Source organism: Pogona vitticeps, chromosome 7 (genome assembly GCF_051106095.1).
Source record: "Pogona vitticeps strain Pit_001003342236 chromosome 7, PviZW2.1, whole genome shotgun sequence".
Taxonomy (NCBI): domain Eukaryota; kingdom Metazoa; phylum Chordata; class Lepidosauria; order Squamata; family Agamidae; genus Pogona; species Pogona vitticeps.
Window position 1 is genome coordinate 18183421 of NC_135789.1, and position 19565 is coordinate 18202985.

Genomic DNA, 19565 nt, shown 5'->3' on the forward strand with positions numbered 1-19565 from the left:
AGAAGTGGACAAATCAAATGTTACAGAGGCAGCAAATCTGCTTGGCATTTTAGTCTAGATTTTAAAACAGTTTTTCAAAGTGAACTTTAAAAAAAAAAAGATGCAGCACCATGTCTGTTTCCTGTAAGGTTTGGCCTCAGATCCAAACCCTTGTGAGGTCAACATCTCCAGCTTCTGGACAAAACGAGACAGAAACCCAGCTTTGCAATTAGAAAGTGATATGATGTTTTCCCTCCAAAGACTGCAGTCCTTCAAAACTGCCATACCCACACAACCAGCACGTACCTGGAGATGAGTGCATCTCCGGATGACCCATCACCCCCCCAAAGGTCAAGGTGATTCAGAGCTTCTGGAGCTAAGAAACTTCATGCTAGCAGCAACAACAACAATCAATCAATCAATTTAACCTCTCATGGATCCTCTTGTTCTGATGGACTCATCATAACATTTGGTTTTGCCTGGAGTTCACCAAGACAGGTAGATATAACTCAGCCCCAAAGATGGAAAATGCATCATCAAGATAGAGAAGATGAAAAAGAGGTTTAAAATTTCCTCTTTAAGGACAAAGAATCCTAAATGCACATTAAAAAAAACAAGACAACAATTTTGTATGATAAGAAGCAACAAAATCCTACAGATGGAGAGCTACTCCATATAATGGCCGAGTCAAACAACAAAAATCTTAGCAGCAAATCAGTGCTACTTAAATAGTCGATGCTCGCATTCACAATCACAGGCCAAGTCACGCCACTGAGTCACAGTGAGGAATGTGAGCATGGACTATTGAATTTGCGGAGATTCATAGCTCGAGATTTACGCCATTTGAACGACACTTCCATGCAAAAGGTATAGGGGGTCTGACCAATAGCCTTCTAGGATGGCATTCTATGCTCCGCAATTCTTGCATGTTATGGGCCAGAAAGTGAAGACCAACTTACAATGACCCTAACAAGGCATTCAAAGTCTGTGAGATAGTTAAGGAGAAGGTTTAACCAGTTCCACCACTGCGAGGGCGTTTCCGTGGCTGAGTGGGCATTCAAACCCAGGTCTCCTGAGTCCACCATCCTAATTAGCCACTACACCACAGGGTACCACGCTGCTGGAAACGTTACCTGGAAAGCTTGGGAAATATGTCGCCAGATCGGACGTCACGATCTTCTCTTCTAAGATGTCCGTTTTGTTGAGGAAGAGGATGGTGGAGGTGTTCAAGAACCAGGGCAGTTCCAGAATGGTCCTGAAGAGATCCAGGCTCTCTCGCATCCGGTTCTGTCATGCACGGAGGCGGGGAGAAAATGTCTCAGGAGCACTAGGAGGTGTACCTTAGAACTGAGCTGGGATGAACCCTTGGTTTGAATCTGGAGGTCCTTCTGAATTGTACCCCTGGAGACCCAGAGGTAGCCAACCAGAGGTTCTTGGGCTGCAACTCCCAGAAGCCTTCACCACCAGCGGTGCTGGCCAGGATTTCTGGGAGCTGCAGTCCAGGAACATCTGGGGGCCCCAGGTGGGGAACCACTGCACTTGATGATCATGGTGATCTACTCTGACTTCCTTGTTCTGTCCCTAAGGAAGCTTTAGAGGGACGTGAGATGTTCCAGGAACGGGTAATCCTGGCCACCCCCCCCCAACGAAGATGGTCTCAACTTCTCGTCTCTTACACCCCACCAAGTGATCTCAAAGACACTAGAACTCCCCGCCCTTGTAGAAAGGAAAAAGTCCATTTCCCCAAAGTAGCGAATATATGTTTGAAGGCATTTTGTGATTAAATTTCTGATTCACATCATGGGTGGGGCCATCTTGGAGGGCTCCTTTTACTCCCATGACCCACGGCCCCAACATTTGTTTTTTCATTAAAAAGAAGAGTTGGGGTATTTTTTTTAAATGGGGGCACTCCTCTCATGACCCCTAGTGGCCAATTTTGTTAAATTTAAACAACGGAGGGCTGGGTTACTCCCCCACTCCAAGGAAAGAGGGCAAAAATGTACAACAAAGGGGCATTTTGGACTGGATTTTTTGAAAAACGTATATCCAGCGGAAACAGAAAATTATACACCTGAAGCAGCCATTTTTGCCAAAACGGCACCAAATGCCATGCCACCCCCACCCCCACAAACGGCCAACCAACAAGGGAACGCCCCCTCTTACTTCACTGTTGTTTTCCTCAAGTGACTGGTCGTATTCGCTGAGGGACGCCAGGTAGATCAAGGCGATCACGTTTTCAAAACAGTGGATCCACTTCCGGCGCTCAGATTTCTGCCCGCCCACATCGACAATCCTAAACACAAAGGATGCTGATGAAAACAGAGTCACATCCTCTGTCCATCCAGCCTCGAAATGCTGACACTGACAAGATGAGACAGTCTCCAGGGTTTCTGGCATCATCCTATCCAAGCCCTATCTGCCATCATCCTATCCAAGCCCTATCTGGCATTATCCTATCCTAGCCCTATCTAGGGAGATACTGCAGACTGGAAATGGGACCTTCCAGACAGAAAGCCGGTGGTCTATACTAAACTCAAAAGTCTGCATGGTGCTAAATGAAAGTCTGTTTTATATATTCCGTATTGAGCTGGTCCTTCAAGCCCTCTGCTCTTAACATATGAGTGCCACGAGGGCTTGCTAGGGCTTTGGCCAGGATTCTTTCCTAGCCCTATTTGCTGAGACACACTGAGACTGTACTTGGGAGATCCTGCACGCCAAACCAGGATGTGTTCGGGATTGCTCTTGCCACCCTTCACACCGCTAGGGTTCTGCATGGGCACCCCACAAACCGCCATGGATCTAATCCAGCAAGAACCAAGGGTGTGACCAAGGGGCTTAGTTTGGGTTGGGTTGTCCGTGGATCTTTTTTTAAAGAAAGCTACGTCATCAATGGTGCCGATGGACGAGGCCGGTTTGGGTACCTTATTGAACGCAGGCTTTCTGCACTACAGCTCCCATCATCCCCACCCTGCTGTTTCAGAGCAATGAGTGTGGTCGTCCCACTAAATCTGGTTTAATGGTTCAGTACACAGCATTATACCATTAGCCCCCCCAATGGATGATACCATTAGGATGTGAGCTTGAAGGTTAAAAAAAGAGTGTTAGAGAGGTAAAAAGACATCTCAAGGGAAGCGCACCCCACCCAACTCCATTTGCTCAATTAGTTTGCTCCTTGTTTCGGGATTGGCCATTGGAGAGTCTGCACTGGCCTTGTTTGCAAATCTGATAGCTCGGGAAAGTGGGCTTGGAAGCAACGGCATGCCTGGAGGGACAACCTTGTAATAGTAGTAAATAACACAGTGTGTGTGTGTGTGTGTGTGTGTGTGTGTGTGTGTGTGTGTGTGTGTGTGTGTGTGTGTGTGTGTGTGTGTGTGAGAGAGAGAGAGAGAGAGAGAGAGAGAATTTGTGATTTGACCCACTGTGTATGGTGCCTTCATAGGAATCAGAAAGACAGAGGCTTCTTCTCCCTGGACTCCCCAACGGCCAGTGCTGGTCCCACGCGTGCCTTTTAAGCTTACCTTAGTGTCACCTTTTGGATTGAGAAGCAATACTCGTTGATGCCGGTCGTGGGCACCCGGGTCCTCAGGATGTCCTGAGCGCTGGGTATGTAGCCTTCCTCTGCAATGCGGTCCAGACTGGACAGGAAACTGAAAAGCACAACGTCCCAGTCACTTTCCCACGTCCCATCGCCCGTTTGCCCCATGTCCGATCCATCAGCTCAAGGAAATACATAAATAAGACCCACAAACTTACTGACTGTTTTGGCGTGTTCTCTGCATTCTGCAAATGTCTGGAAAAGTTCTTTTGACGCCCCTTTCGTCTCTATCACCCCTTTCTCTTCATCCCTCTGTCCTCTTCATCCCCCTTCTCTTTTTCTTTCCACATTACACGAAGCTTTCGAACCATAAGATTCAGCAGCGCCATAATCCTCCGCCCCCCCATGAGGCATTTTGAACCCAGGATCCTGCTGGAATCACATTGTACGTACTGGAAACAGCATGAGAGACCACCACTGGACAGCTTGGTGGTGTCACTCTCTGGCTGGGGCACCAGAGGTTGCGAATTCAAATCCCCCACTGAGCCTCCTTGATAGGGGCTCGACTGGATGATCTCACGGGTCCCTTCCCGCTCGGCCGTTTTAAGATTATTCTAAGATAGTTCTCCCCAAGTCATACACTGGGTTGCATACACCTGAGGGGGGGCTGGCCAGAAAGCGGTTTGCAGGCACCATATTTCGCGATCAGATTCTGGCTGCGATGTTTCCTTTACGTGGAAGATAAATCAGGAGGAGGAAGAAATGACCCGACCTGTTTCTGTGTCCTTCAAAAAGTTATTGATGATTCAAAATCCAACCTCAGCACCCACTGGGAACTGGAAAGCCAGTTTTGCACCGGCACGAGGGCTAAAAATGCAGCTAGTCCTCATTCGGGGATTTGACTCTTCGAATCTCGTGCCTCTGGGGAGACAACTCCTAGCGATTCCATCAGACAACATTTGAACATTATATATATAAATTAAGGACAACCGTTCACTTGGGAGAATGAGAAGGATGGGGAGAAAAATTTAGAGGCCACCACTTGTAAATTAGTAAATAAGAACACAAGGGTCGAAGAAACTGGGCCACTGTACATTCCTATTTTAAATGACTTTATCAAAACCCCTGGGACAAACTTTGGAGTCAGAAGCTTCAGTATCTGCTAAACTGCATGTGTTTCTAAATGTTACCAGGAAGATCCTAGCTGTTTAAACACTGCCCAAGTGGGCATTTCTGTAGAAACATCTGAGAGGGCGGGGGGGGGGGACCTTTTCTGGTTGTTCTGCCTCGACTTAGATCAACTCTGTGAACAAGAGATTCCTCAACCGCCTACAGCTGCTCTTGCAAACACAGAAGTCGTGGCTTCCTTGAGGGAGTCAACCCTTCTCTCATTGGGCCTTCCTCTTTTCCCCGCTGCCTTCCACCTTCTCCAGCAGGAAGGTCTTTTCTGGAGAAACCTGCCTTCTCCTGAGGTGCCCAAAGTTGAACAGCTCCCGGTTTACCAAAACTCACAAAGAAATAAAGTAGGACCTTCACTTCCTGCAGTCTCACATATCCACGATCTGAAAATATTAAAAATATTAAAAAAATAAAAAATAATAAATATGTATATCCATGGTGTATTTACCAGACCGGGACACTAGAGGGAGCCAGAGACCATGTTACGTATCCTTGTTGTTGAAAAATTGTGGGTCCTGAAGGCAATTTTTAGAGTACTGTATATATTTTAATTGTTTTATATTTTTAACTGTATTTTAATTGTTGTAAGCTGCCCAGAGACCTTTGGGTAGTATGAGTGGCATATAGGTTAAACAAAGAAACAAACAAACAAAAATACATAGCATGGTCTCTGACTCCTTCTAGTGGCTAGTTCTGGTAATACATGGTGGAAATATATTTGATTTTTTTCTTTGACTATTGTATGTACAGTGTTTGCTATTATCCACGGCTTTCAGCATCTGCTGGGAGGCTTCGAACCAATCCCCTGTGGATACAGGGATCCTACTGTAAATCTGATTGTCTTTAAGATCCTGCAATATTTCGATTTTGTTCCACTTTGCCTTGCTTTGCTTTCAATCTCTGGGTCTCTCCAAACGCTCGTCTGCTTTGCTCCAAGATGGATTTTGGAAACTGTGAAAACATTGAACGGGGTGAGCCCATTTAAAATAGGGTTTTTCCCCCACAGGCCACTAAATACCTTTCATGCAAGCCGTCAAGTCTTGCTTATTTTCAACGCGCTGTTCGAGTTTAGGGCCAAACCAGGAGATACCCCATTAAACTCGGCCTCAGAGTTAACCTCCCCACTCCAGTTCACCTGAATGCACAGTCTTTGAGGGGAGACCACATATCCCAGCATCCCCCAGTTAATTGGAGTTGTAGTCAACCATAAATAAGGAATACTTCCCACTTTTGGATGAACGTGTGGACACAACAGAAGTCGGACTTATGGGTGAGACTCACTAGGCAGTCGAATCAAGGAGGTGGTATTCTCTCCGCCGTCGGTAGCAGGTTTGAATCCCGGCATCACGCCAGAGGCTTTGGATCATCTGGCCATGATGCGTTTCCATGGCTGTGATTTTGTATGCATCCACTCCCATGAGCAGCTGGGCGTTTCTCTGGAAAGAGGAGGAAAGCCCTCATCAATTTCTAGTGTGTTGAGCCCGCAGGAAAAATTTTTGGGGGGGGGTTAGGGGTTAGGGATAAAGCTGCATTTCCTATTAAGATAGAATTCCCATAAACAATCCATGTCACTGCAACACACTTGTTTGTGTGCATCTGCGTCCATTAAAATTTGTAATCCACGCAGGCGCAACTGCCCTCTGCCCGCTGCCAGAAAAAAGCTACTGTACGGTGAGCGTCTTGATTTTAGGTGCAGGAGATCCTGATTTGAATTCTCACCGAGATATTGTCCAAATGTCCACACAGAGGAAACAGAATCACGTGCTGGCTACTCACCACATTTTCGGGCACGACGTACGGGATCCGGAGGGTCTCCATGGCTTTGATCATGGCTTGGATGGAGGTGAAGATATTCTGGTACACCACCTTACTGAATCCTTTCCGGTCTTCTTCTGCATAGCCCACCCCGTGGATAATCCTCATCTGTTTGATGAAGGTACTTTTCCCGCTCTCGCCTGTCCCTGATTAGTGTAGAAAAACACACAGAATCTTTATTTAAGAGGCAGGAAACCTGTACTGCCTCTCCTTGGCCTCTCCCCTAGGAAATCAACCACGTCTTGGGGGGTCAAAATACACATTACAGATATCCCGTCATTCGGAGGTATCTATTCGCGCTCCAGGCCAACGTTTGAGACTAAGAAACCAGGATTTCCAGGGAGGTCGTCGTTCACCTCCCGATGACAGATCCAAAAGAGAACAAGCTGCTTTACCAGTGACAAGACTGTGACAATCAGACGTTGTTCATCACTTAAGAAAATCCCGGCATCTAACAACGTGCTCTCTGTAACTTATAATCTAAACCATATGTGCAGATTTCCAGAGGGTCTAACCATTCTTTGTGGCAGGGGCAAAAACAGCTAGTTTTCTAAGCAGAAATCATGACGTGTCAGATCCCTCGAGCTTCCTCTGACCTTAGCTGCAATTCGCCCACTTGGAAGATATCCCTCTTGTGAAACAAAGCGTGGTCTCAAAGGGGACATCAAGAGCCATTAGCTTGACAAAAGACCTGCTCCTGGGGCAGCTGACAGACCTAGATTGTTGGAAAGTATGGACAGGCCTGCCTGTATCCTTGGGCACCCTCAGAAGCCCACTGGAAATTTCATGAGGACCCTCTCCGATTTCAAGATTAGTCTTACGCCACTGTGCAAGAGTGAAGGGTAAGGAGATCAGATCACCATTTGGAAACATTTCTCTCTTTTTGAGATTTGTATTCCTAGAACTCAAAATGCGTAAGGATGGCTAGCAGATTCTGGAAACGGTAGTCCTAAGAAAATTGAACTTTTGCAGGCCTGATCAAAATCCTCTGGATGTTGTAAGCCCCAGAAAAGGAAATTTTTAGGACTGTGATAAGAATCTACTGAAAGATTACTGGAACATTTGTAATAGACCAAGAATATCAACCAGACTATTCCTCTCTCGCTCCCTCCCTCAATCCTTCCTTCCTTCTATCCATCATGAACTCCTTCCTTCCTTCCTTCCTTCCTTCCTTCCTTCCTTCCTTCCTTCCCTCCCTCCCTCCCTCCCTCCCTTCCATCCATCCATCCATCCATCCATCCATCCATCCATCTATCCATCCATCCTTATTCAAGAGACTTCCAGAGAAGAAGCTACTATGCTCAACCTACCCTTAGATGTGCCAAAATTGTAAATTAAATTAATTTCCCTCTAGAGACACCATGCCCTCAAAGCTGCACTCCTAAGCCATCCAACTTGCAAATGAAGCAAAGACCGGTTTAAAAAGAGGATACTTGTTTGCAGAACATAAAGGTGAGAAAGGTGAGTCCAAAGGCAATCAGAATGCACGTTTTTGCCACTTTACGGTCACTCTCTGTCACTCTCCTTGCCAGAAGTCTAAAGTGACAACTTGAAATGGACGTTTGATTTTCTGAGTCTCAAAAGATCATCTAGTCCAGCCCCCATGCTGTAGCACCCTGAGTGAGGGGCTATCCAACTTCTTTGTTAAAAATCACTCATGCAGGAAAGTCCCGCTACTGCTCAAAGCAGCCTGCTTCTTCTTTGGAACGTCTGGAAGAAAAAAAGAATTTTACTCCCTCATCTTTCTATGTGATGGGCCTGCATGACAGGGTTTAAGTTGCCCCTAAGGGTCCCTCCGCTAAACTAAAGGTACTCCAAATCTTTCAACTGTTCCCTGTAGGAAGACGCGGTGCTGAGTCCTCATTCCGGAATCCTCATATCTCTCCATCTGGACTCTAGACCCTTTCAACCTGCATTGACTCTGAAAAGGCTCACCAGGAAAAGCATCTTCCTTGAGAATGTACCGAGGTAACACAGCTTAGTCCCAGAAAAATTGTTCTAGAAAAGCTCTTGCCTCCTCCTTCGACCGACCGACCGACCGACCGACCGACCGACCGACCGACCGACCGACAGATAGATAGATAGATAGATAGATAGATAGATAGATAGATAGATAGATAGATAGATAGATAGATAGATAGATAGATAGATAGATAGATAGATAGATAGATAGATAGAATATTTCCATGAAACAGGACTAGAACATTTAGAAGAAAGAAAGAGGATGGAAATAAGGAAAATCCATTTTTACTGCTCTTACCCTCCACCCCGCTGGGCCTCTGATCTTTTCTGGTGACCGACTCACAAATCTTCTCCAGAACTTTGTCTCGAGTGGAGCAACCTGTCTTTTCGGAAAACCCAGGCGAAGGGGCCGAGCACTCACCCAGAAGAAGAAGCTTCAGCTCCCACCGGTCTCGCTTCTTCTGCTCCTGGAGTAGCCGGTTAATTTCTTTATCGATGGCGATGGCCTTCTTCTCGTCGTCGGACAGAAAGCAGAAGCACCACCGCATGGTGGTAGGGGAGGCGGGTGGCGGTCCTCCCCTGCCCTTTTCACTCTCTCTTTCTTTCTTGGGGGGGGGGAGGCATCCAGAGGAAGAATTTCAAGACTGCCGAGAAGGATCTAAAACGCCAAAGTCTGGCCCAATGCCAAGTCCACGCCGGTCAGGACTCGGACCGGACGCCGAAGAGAGGTCAGGTTTCAGACTAACAGATCCACAGAGTTGTGGGCCTCACTTTGCAAAAATATTTGGCCGTCACGAGGCCAGAAAACGCACCCATTGCTTGGCAGAAGCAGCCGGCGTGGAAGAACAAGGGATAAAAAACCCTCCTCTCGACTGAGGTCAGATTATGTGGCTAAATTCCTGGGGCGTTCTGCGGAAAACTTCAGCTCTGCTCGCGTCCGCACGGACCCTGCACCGCCTCTGGAAGCTGGTTTTTGAGCTCCATCCTGCTCGACGTGACTGGATTGATCAAGTTTGAAAACTTCATCTTCAGATCAAGCTTCCCCTCCCCCCCAAAAAAAGAGAGAAAGAAGATGAAAATGTCAAAACTTCAATTCCCAATGAATCTCTTAATCTCTGTGTTCTTCCTTGTGATCTTTAACAATCCACTTCATTTTATCCTTCGGTGACTTTTCTTTTTTGTCACCCACCCCCTTCGGACAAAATAAATTGTCTGCAATTAAATTCCCGTTCATTAGTCGATGGATCTGGCAATTGACAGTTGATTAATCTACCACATTCTAGTGGATTAATCTGCCCAGTTCTAAGAGAACCACAAATCATCACAAATCTGCACGTGGGCAAAGCCAGATTTCTGAATCAAGGAACACATTTTGTTTTCTGACAGGGAATACTTTACCCCCTCTCCCCCACACACACACAAAAGCTTCCCCTTCAAACAATTTCCCGCCGGGCAGAGTAGATGTTTTAGTCTCTCCCAGCAGGAAAAAAAAATTAAGAGACCTGTGGGGTCGGTAAAAATTAACAGATTTGTCATACATAACGTGAGCTTTCCTAGGCTTCATCTGGCTAGTTCAAGCATTGTTGAGACTGGGGGTTCTTGGCCCCCAGAAGCAACAACCTGCCTTGTCTTCTGGACTACAAAACCCATTACCCACAGCAACTGGAAGATGGAGGGTATAGTCTGAAACACCCAACTGGTGTGCCCCGACTAACAGTGGCGCTCTGGTTTGTCCAGGTAAAGGTAAAGGTAAAGGTTCCCCTTGACAATTTTTTGTCCAGTCGTGTCCGACTCTAGGGGGCGGTGCTCATCCCGCTCTTCAAGCCATAGAGCCAGCGTTTTGTCCGAAGACAATCTTCCGTGGTCACATGGCCAGTGCAACTTAGACACGGAACGCTGTTACCTTCCCACCGAGGTGGTCCCTATTTATCTACTCGCATTTGCATGCTTTTGAACCGCTAGGTTGGCGGGAGCTGGGACAGGCGATGGGCGCTCACTCCGTAGCGTGGATTCGATCTTATGACTGCTTGGTCTTCTGACCCTGCAGCACAGGCTTCTGCGGTTAAGCCCGCAGTGCCACCACGTTTTTCCAGACAGACATTTTTTCTAGCCACTATTTCTGAAGTCTACAGAAGTCTACACCCAAAGGGTCTCATAATATGGCATGTCCCATAAGAGGAAACCAAGAGCCTAGACCTCATGATCCCGAAGCAAGGACGGCTTCCTGTTGAGTCACACCATTGAATCCGCTACTATGGAGTGACACCTTTCCGAACACCCAAAATCCGAAAGCAGGAACCGCTCCGTGAACAGCACCAAGAGGTCCAGAACTCAGGACTTGCTAGAGGAAGTGGCAAGAGAACTAAGGGGGAGCGACAAGGACGATGGGTGCCTGGATCCGTCACAGAAAAGGGGCCGGAGACTTCAACTGTGGCTGGGAAACCACCACAGTGAGAAAGAAAGGAAAACTCAGGCATGGATACGGATAAGTTACTCAGACCATGAACAGAATTACACACAGGCTAAGCAAGTGACAGTTCAGGATCTCAATGTATCAGGGCTGTTGTTGTTTTTTAAGTGTTTTTTAAATAATCGGAATAAGTTTTAAAGTTTATCACAAGTAAAGAAAATGGGGGGGGGGACTAGATTTTGAAACAGGGAGCTGTATTTTCTACCTGGAAAACCCCAGAAAGGGTGGCCGTAACTCAGAACGGACGTGAGGACGACGAGGCGGCGTTGGACAGAATCCTGTCTGTACGATGTGCAGGGGCTAGTTGCGGCTCGTCCGATGAGGGGCTGGGCCATTCACAGCTGCCCCTCTGGCATGGGGCACGTCCGATTCACGAGCCACAATGAGTCGCCCCCTTATGCAAATGCCACCAGGATCCCTGCCGTTCTTTCAATTTTCTTTGTTTTCCCCCTGTTTGGAAAATAGGCACAAAACTACAGTATCTCTTCAACCAAACACATTGTTTAAAAGATCTCTGTTTCTCTCCGTCAAATCTTCCCTCCTCAGATCCATTTTGGGTAGACAGCACAGGGATAAATTTCAAAGTACTGGAGCGCATCTTGATCATTTGTATCCCCCCCCAAAAAAGGCCCCCGGTTGAACCAGATTTGACAGGGTTTGAACCTCCTGGTGGGTCAGTTTAGAAGCCCAGGCACTCATCCTGACCCACTCAGGAGTGTTGATTCCTCCAAAGGGGAATCCCAAAGTTTTAGCAGCTCCATGGATCCAGATCAACACGCCAGCACTGGCTGTCTTCAGCTCCGCCAGAAAAAGGCGGTCTTTTGTAAAGCCAACGGCTCTTATGGCCCCACTGAAGTAACTTTGCATTACACAAGTGGCCATTCATCACAAAACTCTGTTTCGGGGGGGTGGTGGTGGTGGTGGAAATCTGTCAAACTGGCTTCAGAGAGTGTAAAGATCACGGAGTTTATTTATTTATTTATTTATTTATTTATTTATTTATTTATTTATTTAACTTATATGCCGCCCACACTACCCGAAGGTCTCTGGGCGGCTTACAGCATTTAAAATACAATAAAAAGGCAAAATAAAAGGGCAAAATAATTAAAATGCAATTAAAAATATATACTCTAAAAATTGCCATGAGACCCACAGCTGATATTATTTCAATTAAAAGCCTTTTGGAACAGGGAGGTTTTGACCTGGCACCGAAATGTCATCAGCGTCGGCGCCAGACAAATCTCAGTCGGGAGGGCATTCCATAGTCTGGGGCAGCAGCCGAAAAGGCCCTTTCTCTACAAGCCCTCCCTCTTACCTCCTTAAGGGATGGCTCTTTCAAAAGGGCCCCCTGGCTAGATCTTAACTGCCAGGTAGGTTCATATGGAAAGAGGCGGTCCTTCAAGTATCCAGGGCCCAAGTTTTATATGTCAAAACAAGCACTTTGAATTGGGCCTGGGCAGCAACTGGTAGCCAATGTAATTTATACAGAATTGGCTTGATATGTTCCCTCGCGGCCCCACCACTCACCAGCCGCGCAACTCGATTCTGGACCAGCTGCAGTTGCCAGACCGTCTTCAAAGGCAGCCCCACGTAAAGCGCATTGCAGTAATCAATACGAGATGTTACCAGTGCGTGTGTAACTGTCATGAGACTCCGCTCGTCCAGGTAGGGACGCAGCTGGTATAATTTCCGCAGCTGAAGAAAGGCGCCTCTGGCCACCGAGTCCACCTGGGCTTCCAAAGTTAGGAGCTGCGGACCCTGTCCCTTAGGGGGAGTGTAACCCCATTCAGGGCAGGGCGAAGCACCCACTAACAGCACTTCCGTCTTGTCTGGATTGAGTTTCAATTTATTAACCCTCATCCAGTCCATTATCAGGTCCAGACACGAGTTCAGCACAGAAACCGCCTCACCTGGATTGGTGGAAAATGAGAGGTAGAGCTGAGTGTCGCCAGCATATTGCTGACTCCTCAGCCCAGACCTCCTGATGACCTCTCCCAGCGGTTTCATGTAGATGTTAAAGAGCATGGGGGACAATATCGAGCCCTGAGGAACCCCATGACATAAACGCCATGGGGCAGAGCAACTGTCCCCCAGCACCACCCTCTGGACACGGTCAGCCAGGAAGGAGCGGAACCACCGTAAAGCAGGGCCCCCAACTCCCAACCCAGCCAGCCTATCCAGAAGGACACCATGGTCGATGGTGTCGAAAGCCACTGAGAGGTCCAGGAGTATCAACAGGGTCACACTCCCCCTGTCTCTCTCCCGGCAAAGGTCATCGTACAGGGCGACCAAGGCAGTCTCTGTACCAAAACCAGGCCTGAAACCCGATTGAGTTAAAGCTCGGAAGGAAGAAGAAAGGCTAGAGGGGGATGAGCGATGAAAACATCATCCCTAATCATTCGGAAGTGATCGGGCTTCAATCCTCCATGGCCTGGCAAGTCTACCACATGGGTCAGCTGCGCTGCCCACCCCTTAAGCAGAGGAACGGCTGGATCTGGATGGAACAGAGCTAAGCGCCTTGTGCACCTGAGAGACAGACCGGGGGGGGGGGGGGGAGAGAAGAGCAGAGAGGACAGGACCTGGCGTCTTGAGTGAACAGTCCAGCTGGAAACCCATAAATCGAAAAGAAAGATTCCCGCAACTCATCCTTCACCTTTTCTTGGCCTTGTCGCTTCTGTACGAGAGGGAACCGGAGATCTTACGCTGCCGAAGGGAAGCATCAGCCTCGGTTCCTTCCACTGTGAGAGCAGGAAAAGCTTTCGGTGCTGGAAAGTCTCGTCCGAGGGGCCCTATCCTGTTTGGTCCACCCGAACCTGGCCCAGGCGACCCGACCCATCAAGCCGGTCCCATCCCCACCCGGTGCTTCCTTGCAAAGCGGATCAGAAATGCCAAACGACAACTCGGCGAGGCCTCCTTCCTCCTTTTAGGTCTTGCAAAACCTCCACTCTTGCTCTCTCCCTCTCTCGCTCTCTGTGTGTGGCTGTGGTTGTGTGTTTTCATGTCTTCACCACTCCCTGCTCACTTCAAAACCAGGATGTTTGTGTGCAGAAAGCTGACAAGTGAATGGCTCAATATATAATTTTGCTTTTTTTTTCTTTTTTCTTTTATGACCCTCGATCCCTCTTGTCTCCCCTTTGCCTGACAAGGACCGGCCTTGACAGGGCAGGCTTTTAAGAAAGACAACCGGGTGAAAAAGAAAGCACACCCTCTTTGAATTCTGTGGTTTTATGTATCAGGTCACAATAAAAATCATCTGGTCCTTCGTCGGTCTGAAAATTAAGTAAATACAATCTCAGATGAAGAACGACACATGACAGATTATACCGTGTCATGATTTATTTTACAGAAATGAATCCAAAGTGAAGAAGCCATGTATGAAAAGTATACCCTTAGTGCTTCCATAGGAATTGAGAGGCTAAGTAGCACCCAGGTGGTGCTAACCAAATGCCCTTGAGTAAACTGATCATCGGGCTCCATAATCACTGCAGATGGAGACAGCAGCCACGAAATTAAAAGAGGCCTGCTTCTTGGGAGGAAAGCAATGACAAACCTTGACAGCATCTTAAAAAGCAGAGACATCACCTTGCCAACAAAAGTCCGAATAGTCAAAGCTATGGTTTTTCCTGTTGTGATGTATGGAAGTGAGAGCTGGACCATAAAGAAAGCAGACCGCCGAAGAATTGATGCCTTTCAATTGTGGTGCTGGAGGAGGCTCTTGAGAGTCCCCTGGACTACAAGGAGAACAAACCTATCCATTCTGAAGGAAATCAACCCTGAGGGCTCACTGGAAGGACAGATCCTGAAGCTGAGGCTCCAGTACTTTGGCCATCTCATGAGAAGAGAGGACTCCCTGGAAAAGACCTTAATGTTGGGAAAGTGTGAAGGCAAGAGGAGAAGGGAACGACTGAGGATGAGATGGTTGGACAGTGTCACCGAAGCAACCAACATGAATCTGACCCAACTCCGGGAGGCAGTGGAAGATAGGAGGGCCTGGCGTGTTCTGATCCATGGGGTCACGAAGAGTCGGACACGACTAAACGACTAAACTGATCATTAGCAAGTGTGACCACCTCTATAAAAGCCAGTTTGCAGGTCTGGAGCATTCAGGTGTGTGTTTGCACAATGCCAACGAGGAAACACATAAGTAATGATCATAGAGAAGCAATTGTTGCTGCCAATCGATCTGGAAAGGTTTATAAGGCCATTTCCAAACAATTTACAGTCCATCATTCTACAGGGAGAAAAATTATTCACAAGTGGAAAACATTCTAGACAGTGGCCAATCTTTCCAGCAGTGGATGTCCAAGCAAATTCACCCCAAGGTCAGACCATGCAATACTCAGAGAAATTGCAAAAAATAATAATAATAATAAATAACAAAAAGAGTTACATACATCTCAGACTCTACAGGCCTCAATTAGCATGTTAAATGTCAAAGTTCATGACAGTACAATTTTTAAAATATTTCTATCCTGCCTTTCTTCTTTAAAAGAACCCAAGGTGGGTTCTAGAAATAGAATGAACAAGTATAGTTTATTTGGAAGGGTTGGCAGGAGAAATCCTCTTCTCTAAGAACGTGACAGAACAGCTTAGGTTTGCCAAGTTGCATCTGGACAAACTACAAGACTTTTGGAACAATGTCTTTTGGACAGACAAGATCAAAGTGAAGCTGTTTGGTCATAATACACAGGACCACGTTTGGTGAAAACCAAACACAGCCTATCAGACCAAATACCTCACACCAATGGTCGAGTACGGAGGTGGAGGGGTGATGATTTTGGGCTGTTTTGCAGGCACAGGACCTGGGCATGTTGCTGTCAGGGTCCATGGACTCCTCTGTATCCCAAAGTGTTCTAATGAGGCCATCTCTCTGACAGCTAACGTTTGGCCAAAATTGAGTCATGCAACGGGACGAGGATCCCACAGCAGACCAGCAAATCTACAGCAGAACGGCTGAAAAAGACAAGACGACGTTGCAATGGCCCAGTCCAAGGCCAGACCTCAACCCGACTGAAATGTTGTGGCAGGACCTTAAGAGAGCTGGCGATAAACAAAGGCCGGCAAACCTCAATGAACTGGAGCAACGTTGTGAAGAAGAGCCGGCCAAAATTCCTCCACAATGAAGTGAAAGGCCAATAAAAACATACAGAAAACAATGACTTCAAGTGGTTGCTGCTAAAGTTGGTTCTACAAGGGCTTAATTTTTCACACACGGCTTCTCCAAATTGGCTTGAATTCTGTAAAATAAATCACGACACAGTCTAATAGGTTGCTGTCCATCTGAGGTGGATGCTTTACTCATTTTCAGACCTGCTAAGGACCAGATGGTTTTTATTATGTCCTGATACGTAAAACCACATAATTCAAAGATCTGCTTTCTTTTTCACATGTGTGCCTTGGGCTTAGTGGTATAGTCAAAGGCGCAAGTGCGCGTGGTCAAAGCGAGGACCAGCAGATGCCAGAGGTGTGGGGACAATGATTTTCATTCATCACCATATATGGTTGCGAGTCCTTCCTGTTCTCCTGCTCTCAGGCTGACTTGGCCAGGAATAGGCCACCAGGAGCCGTTAGCTTCACAAAAGACCAGCCCCTGATGGGGATGGCAATGGCTCAAAGTGATCAACCCAGCTGCCTAACGTTTTCCTCTTTTCTTGAACATGCATTTATGCGGATTGATATTCATTTTTGCCTTCCACCTCGGCACCAGTTTTTCAGCCGCAAGCATAGGCTGGTCAGGGTAAGCCTTCTAGCCTATGCTACAGACATCTCTCTCCCAAAGACGCCACCTCGAAGCTATGGGGGGGGGGGGGAAGAGGTCAAAACATGGAGCGATCCCAAGGAGACAAGGCATTTCCTGAGAAGGAAAAGATTAAACACGACGCTTCCACAGCGGTGCCAGAAAACATGACGAAAACTCACCAGACGGGCAAATCGGTACTAGTGGGGCCCGATCAGTAAGAGGGTGAAGAGGAAGATGATATTTTATCCACCAGGATACAGTCGTCTCATCGCTCCCCGTTCTGGGCCTTGGTGGCCTCCTTGTTCGCTCCACACAAGGACGATGGTTTATAAGAAGAGCTCACTGTTTAGAGAAGCCACATACTTGGCTGACAGCATAAGAGAGAGCCAGGAAGATGGAGGAAACCCAGACCCCACGCTCATTCTCAAAAGCACCCAAATTCCAGGAAGCTTTGGTGTGAAAAATCTTAAAAAATAAATAAATCTGCATTTCAGCCACCCACATGTTGACCTTGAGAAAGCCTTTTCGCTCCTACTGTCTCTGACTTTATACCCTCTTATAAAGATTTTTTTGGGGGGGAGGTTCCTCAAATTGGGGACAGGGGGAGTGCACGTTGGCGTAGCAGCTGAACACCGATTCCCTCTCTGTAAACCATTCACAATTTTAGAAACTGGCAGGGCATCCAAACAGTTTTAAAACTCTCCACATTGCCCCGTCCATTAATCGAAGGCCGTGACAGATCCAAGGCCAGCTGCCCAGCCTACCAACGTGAGGTTTATATTTAATTTTTTGGCCGTATATGTCCATGTTTGATTATCTCCTCTGCTAATATGTGTATTTACAGATAGAGGTAGCTTGATACACAGGTTTAAGCCCGTTATCAAAGACGCAACGCATCTTGTTGGAAGCCAACCGTCCAATAGCCCCATGCAATATAGCCAAGAGGCAGCAAAGATGGGAACTTAGATCCTGGCTTACGTCTTCAAACGGCAGAGCTGGAAAGGGACCCTGTGGATCAGAGTCCAGCCCCTGCCAGGGAGGCCCAGTGGAGGATTTGTACTCCCAGCCTCTGGTTCCACAGCCAGAGACCTCAACCCTTGAGCAATCCAGCAGTTCCTTCACTTGTGTCCATTCAGAAATGTGTGTCCTGGAGGAACTAACAAGATACATTTCATCAAATCGTCCTGAAACATCACATATACAGTACCTTAATTGTCCATAGGGAAGGATTGCTTAAACAGATTGTTTTCTAACATAGAAGCAGGTTTATAGATACAGCAGCCGGACTGGCATCTGCGCAGGATCCAGATCCGTGGCTTCATTTACCTGCTGCCTGAACAAATTAAATACCCCACCACTACAAATACAGTACGTTATCAAGGTGTATTACTGTATCTGGCCACTAGAGGGAAACAGAGGATATGCTATAATAGCACATATACATAGCATAGCCTTTTCCCCTCTAGTGGCCAATTGCAGTAATACATACTGAAAGCATGTGTATATATAGGATATTTGGAGTATGCTATTATCCAGTTTCCTGTACCTGCAGTACATCTTGGAACATAGCCCCTCTGGATACAAGCAATCCTATCATAGCGGTATTTTCTCTGAAAGTATTAAACCATACAGCTACAGCAACAAGGTTATGTAGCAGGGGTTTATACATAAAATAATTTGCAAGAGGAAGGACAGTGGGCTGCTCTAATAATGCAAAACCAAAAGCCACCCGGGGGGAGGCTTTAGGTGTGTGTGACCATCAAGGGTCTCCTAGGGGTGCCTGGGAAATAGTGGAACCCCAAACCTTGGGGAGCCCTTGCTGGAAACATTCAGCTGGGGTCGTGTTCAAAGGAAAGCCGCTCCCTCGGTTCCTCATGGCCAAGAGCAAATGAAGCAGCAGAGCGGACCGTGAAAAAAGAAAGTGGGAAAACCAGCACAATCCAAGGAAGCACATGGCAGCCAGGAGGTGCAGATGTTCCTAACAGTTTCTGGGGGGGAACCCCTCTGAGTGGCAAAGCAACCCAGCTTCAGAAGGAAAGTCAGCTGCAGAACAACTCTCACACATGCGCAACATATCGCCCTCCAAGCTGTGACTACCTTGGTCGGGGCGGGCCAAGGTGAGGATGAGAGTTACTGTTCAGCATCATTTGTCAACCCACACAACGCCCTTTCCTGGATTTCCAGAGAGATGCTGTCAGGCCGTTCTTGTCTAAGCGATTTGGGGTACACCCTGGCTTCTCGAGAAGGGAGAAAAGCATTGACAGTCTAGGCAAGTGCTGAAAGTTGAGAGTCCAGATCTGGGAGGTGGAGGCAAAATCACCAGTGTGTGTGTGAATGCAGTTGATTTTGAGCCAAGTTTCCCAAGGCATCCCTCTTCATCTACCTCACAGGAGGAAGACAGCATCATTGTGGGTGCACACCTGAAGCAGAAACACCCTCCGGCTCTCTAATGTGACTCCTCGCGGAACATGTTGCCGATTCACTGAGTTGTGGGCCAATTCAGGTTTTCGGCTGGCACATACAGGGGGCCATCTAGCTGCTCCTGGACTCCAAAGCCCATGTTCCCCAGCCAGCACAGCCAACAAGGGACGGAACCCACCACTTGCTGCTTGACCACCAGAACCCCAAATGTTCCCCCTCCCACTGGTCTCAGTGCAAGAAACCCCCAGCAATGGAGAAGAATAAGAGCAGAGTAACTGGATTGATTTGTTGTTTACGCAGGGGTTTTAAACTCAATTTACCTGGGGGCTGCTAGAGGCAGAGTCTGGGTGAGGCTGGGCCACATCAGATTTTCCGCCAAGCGGAGCGAGAGCCCGAGGAAGCCACCCAGGAGTTTTCTTAGCCGACAGACAGGTGGGCTGGCTGGCAGGCTGCAGTTCTGGATG

At 47.5% G+C, this 19565-nt stretch overlaps 1 protein-coding gene across 2 annotated transcripts in view; it reads right to left on the reverse strand.

The window, feature by feature from the left end:
• GNA15 (G protein subunit alpha 15) overlaps nt 1–19177 on the reverse strand; it is a 23872-nt gene extending 4695 nt beyond the window's left edge. Inside the window, exons 1-8 of one of the 2 annotated variants that reach the window (XM_078378884.1) lie at nt 13594–19177; nt 11146–11390; nt 8892–9662; nt 6470–6654; nt 5975–6129; nt 3498–3626; nt 2143–2272; nt 1113–1266 (exon numbers count right to left, since the gene is read on the reverse strand). In XM_078378884.1, coding sequence (XP_078235010.1) covers nt 1113–1266; nt 2143–2272; nt 3498–3626; nt 5975–6129; nt 6470–6654; nt 8892–9018 — 880 coding nt within the window. In that variant the 5' untranslated portion in view covers nt 9019–9662; nt 11146–11390; nt 13594–19177. Of the gene's footprint in view, nt 1–1112; nt 1267–2142; nt 2273–3497; nt 3627–5974; nt 6130–6469; nt 6655–8768; nt 9663–11145; nt 11391–13593 lie in introns of both variants that reach the window. The other variant, XM_078378883.1, reaches the window with a different exon arrangement.
• Between the last annotated feature and the right edge of the window lie 388 nt (nt 19178–19565).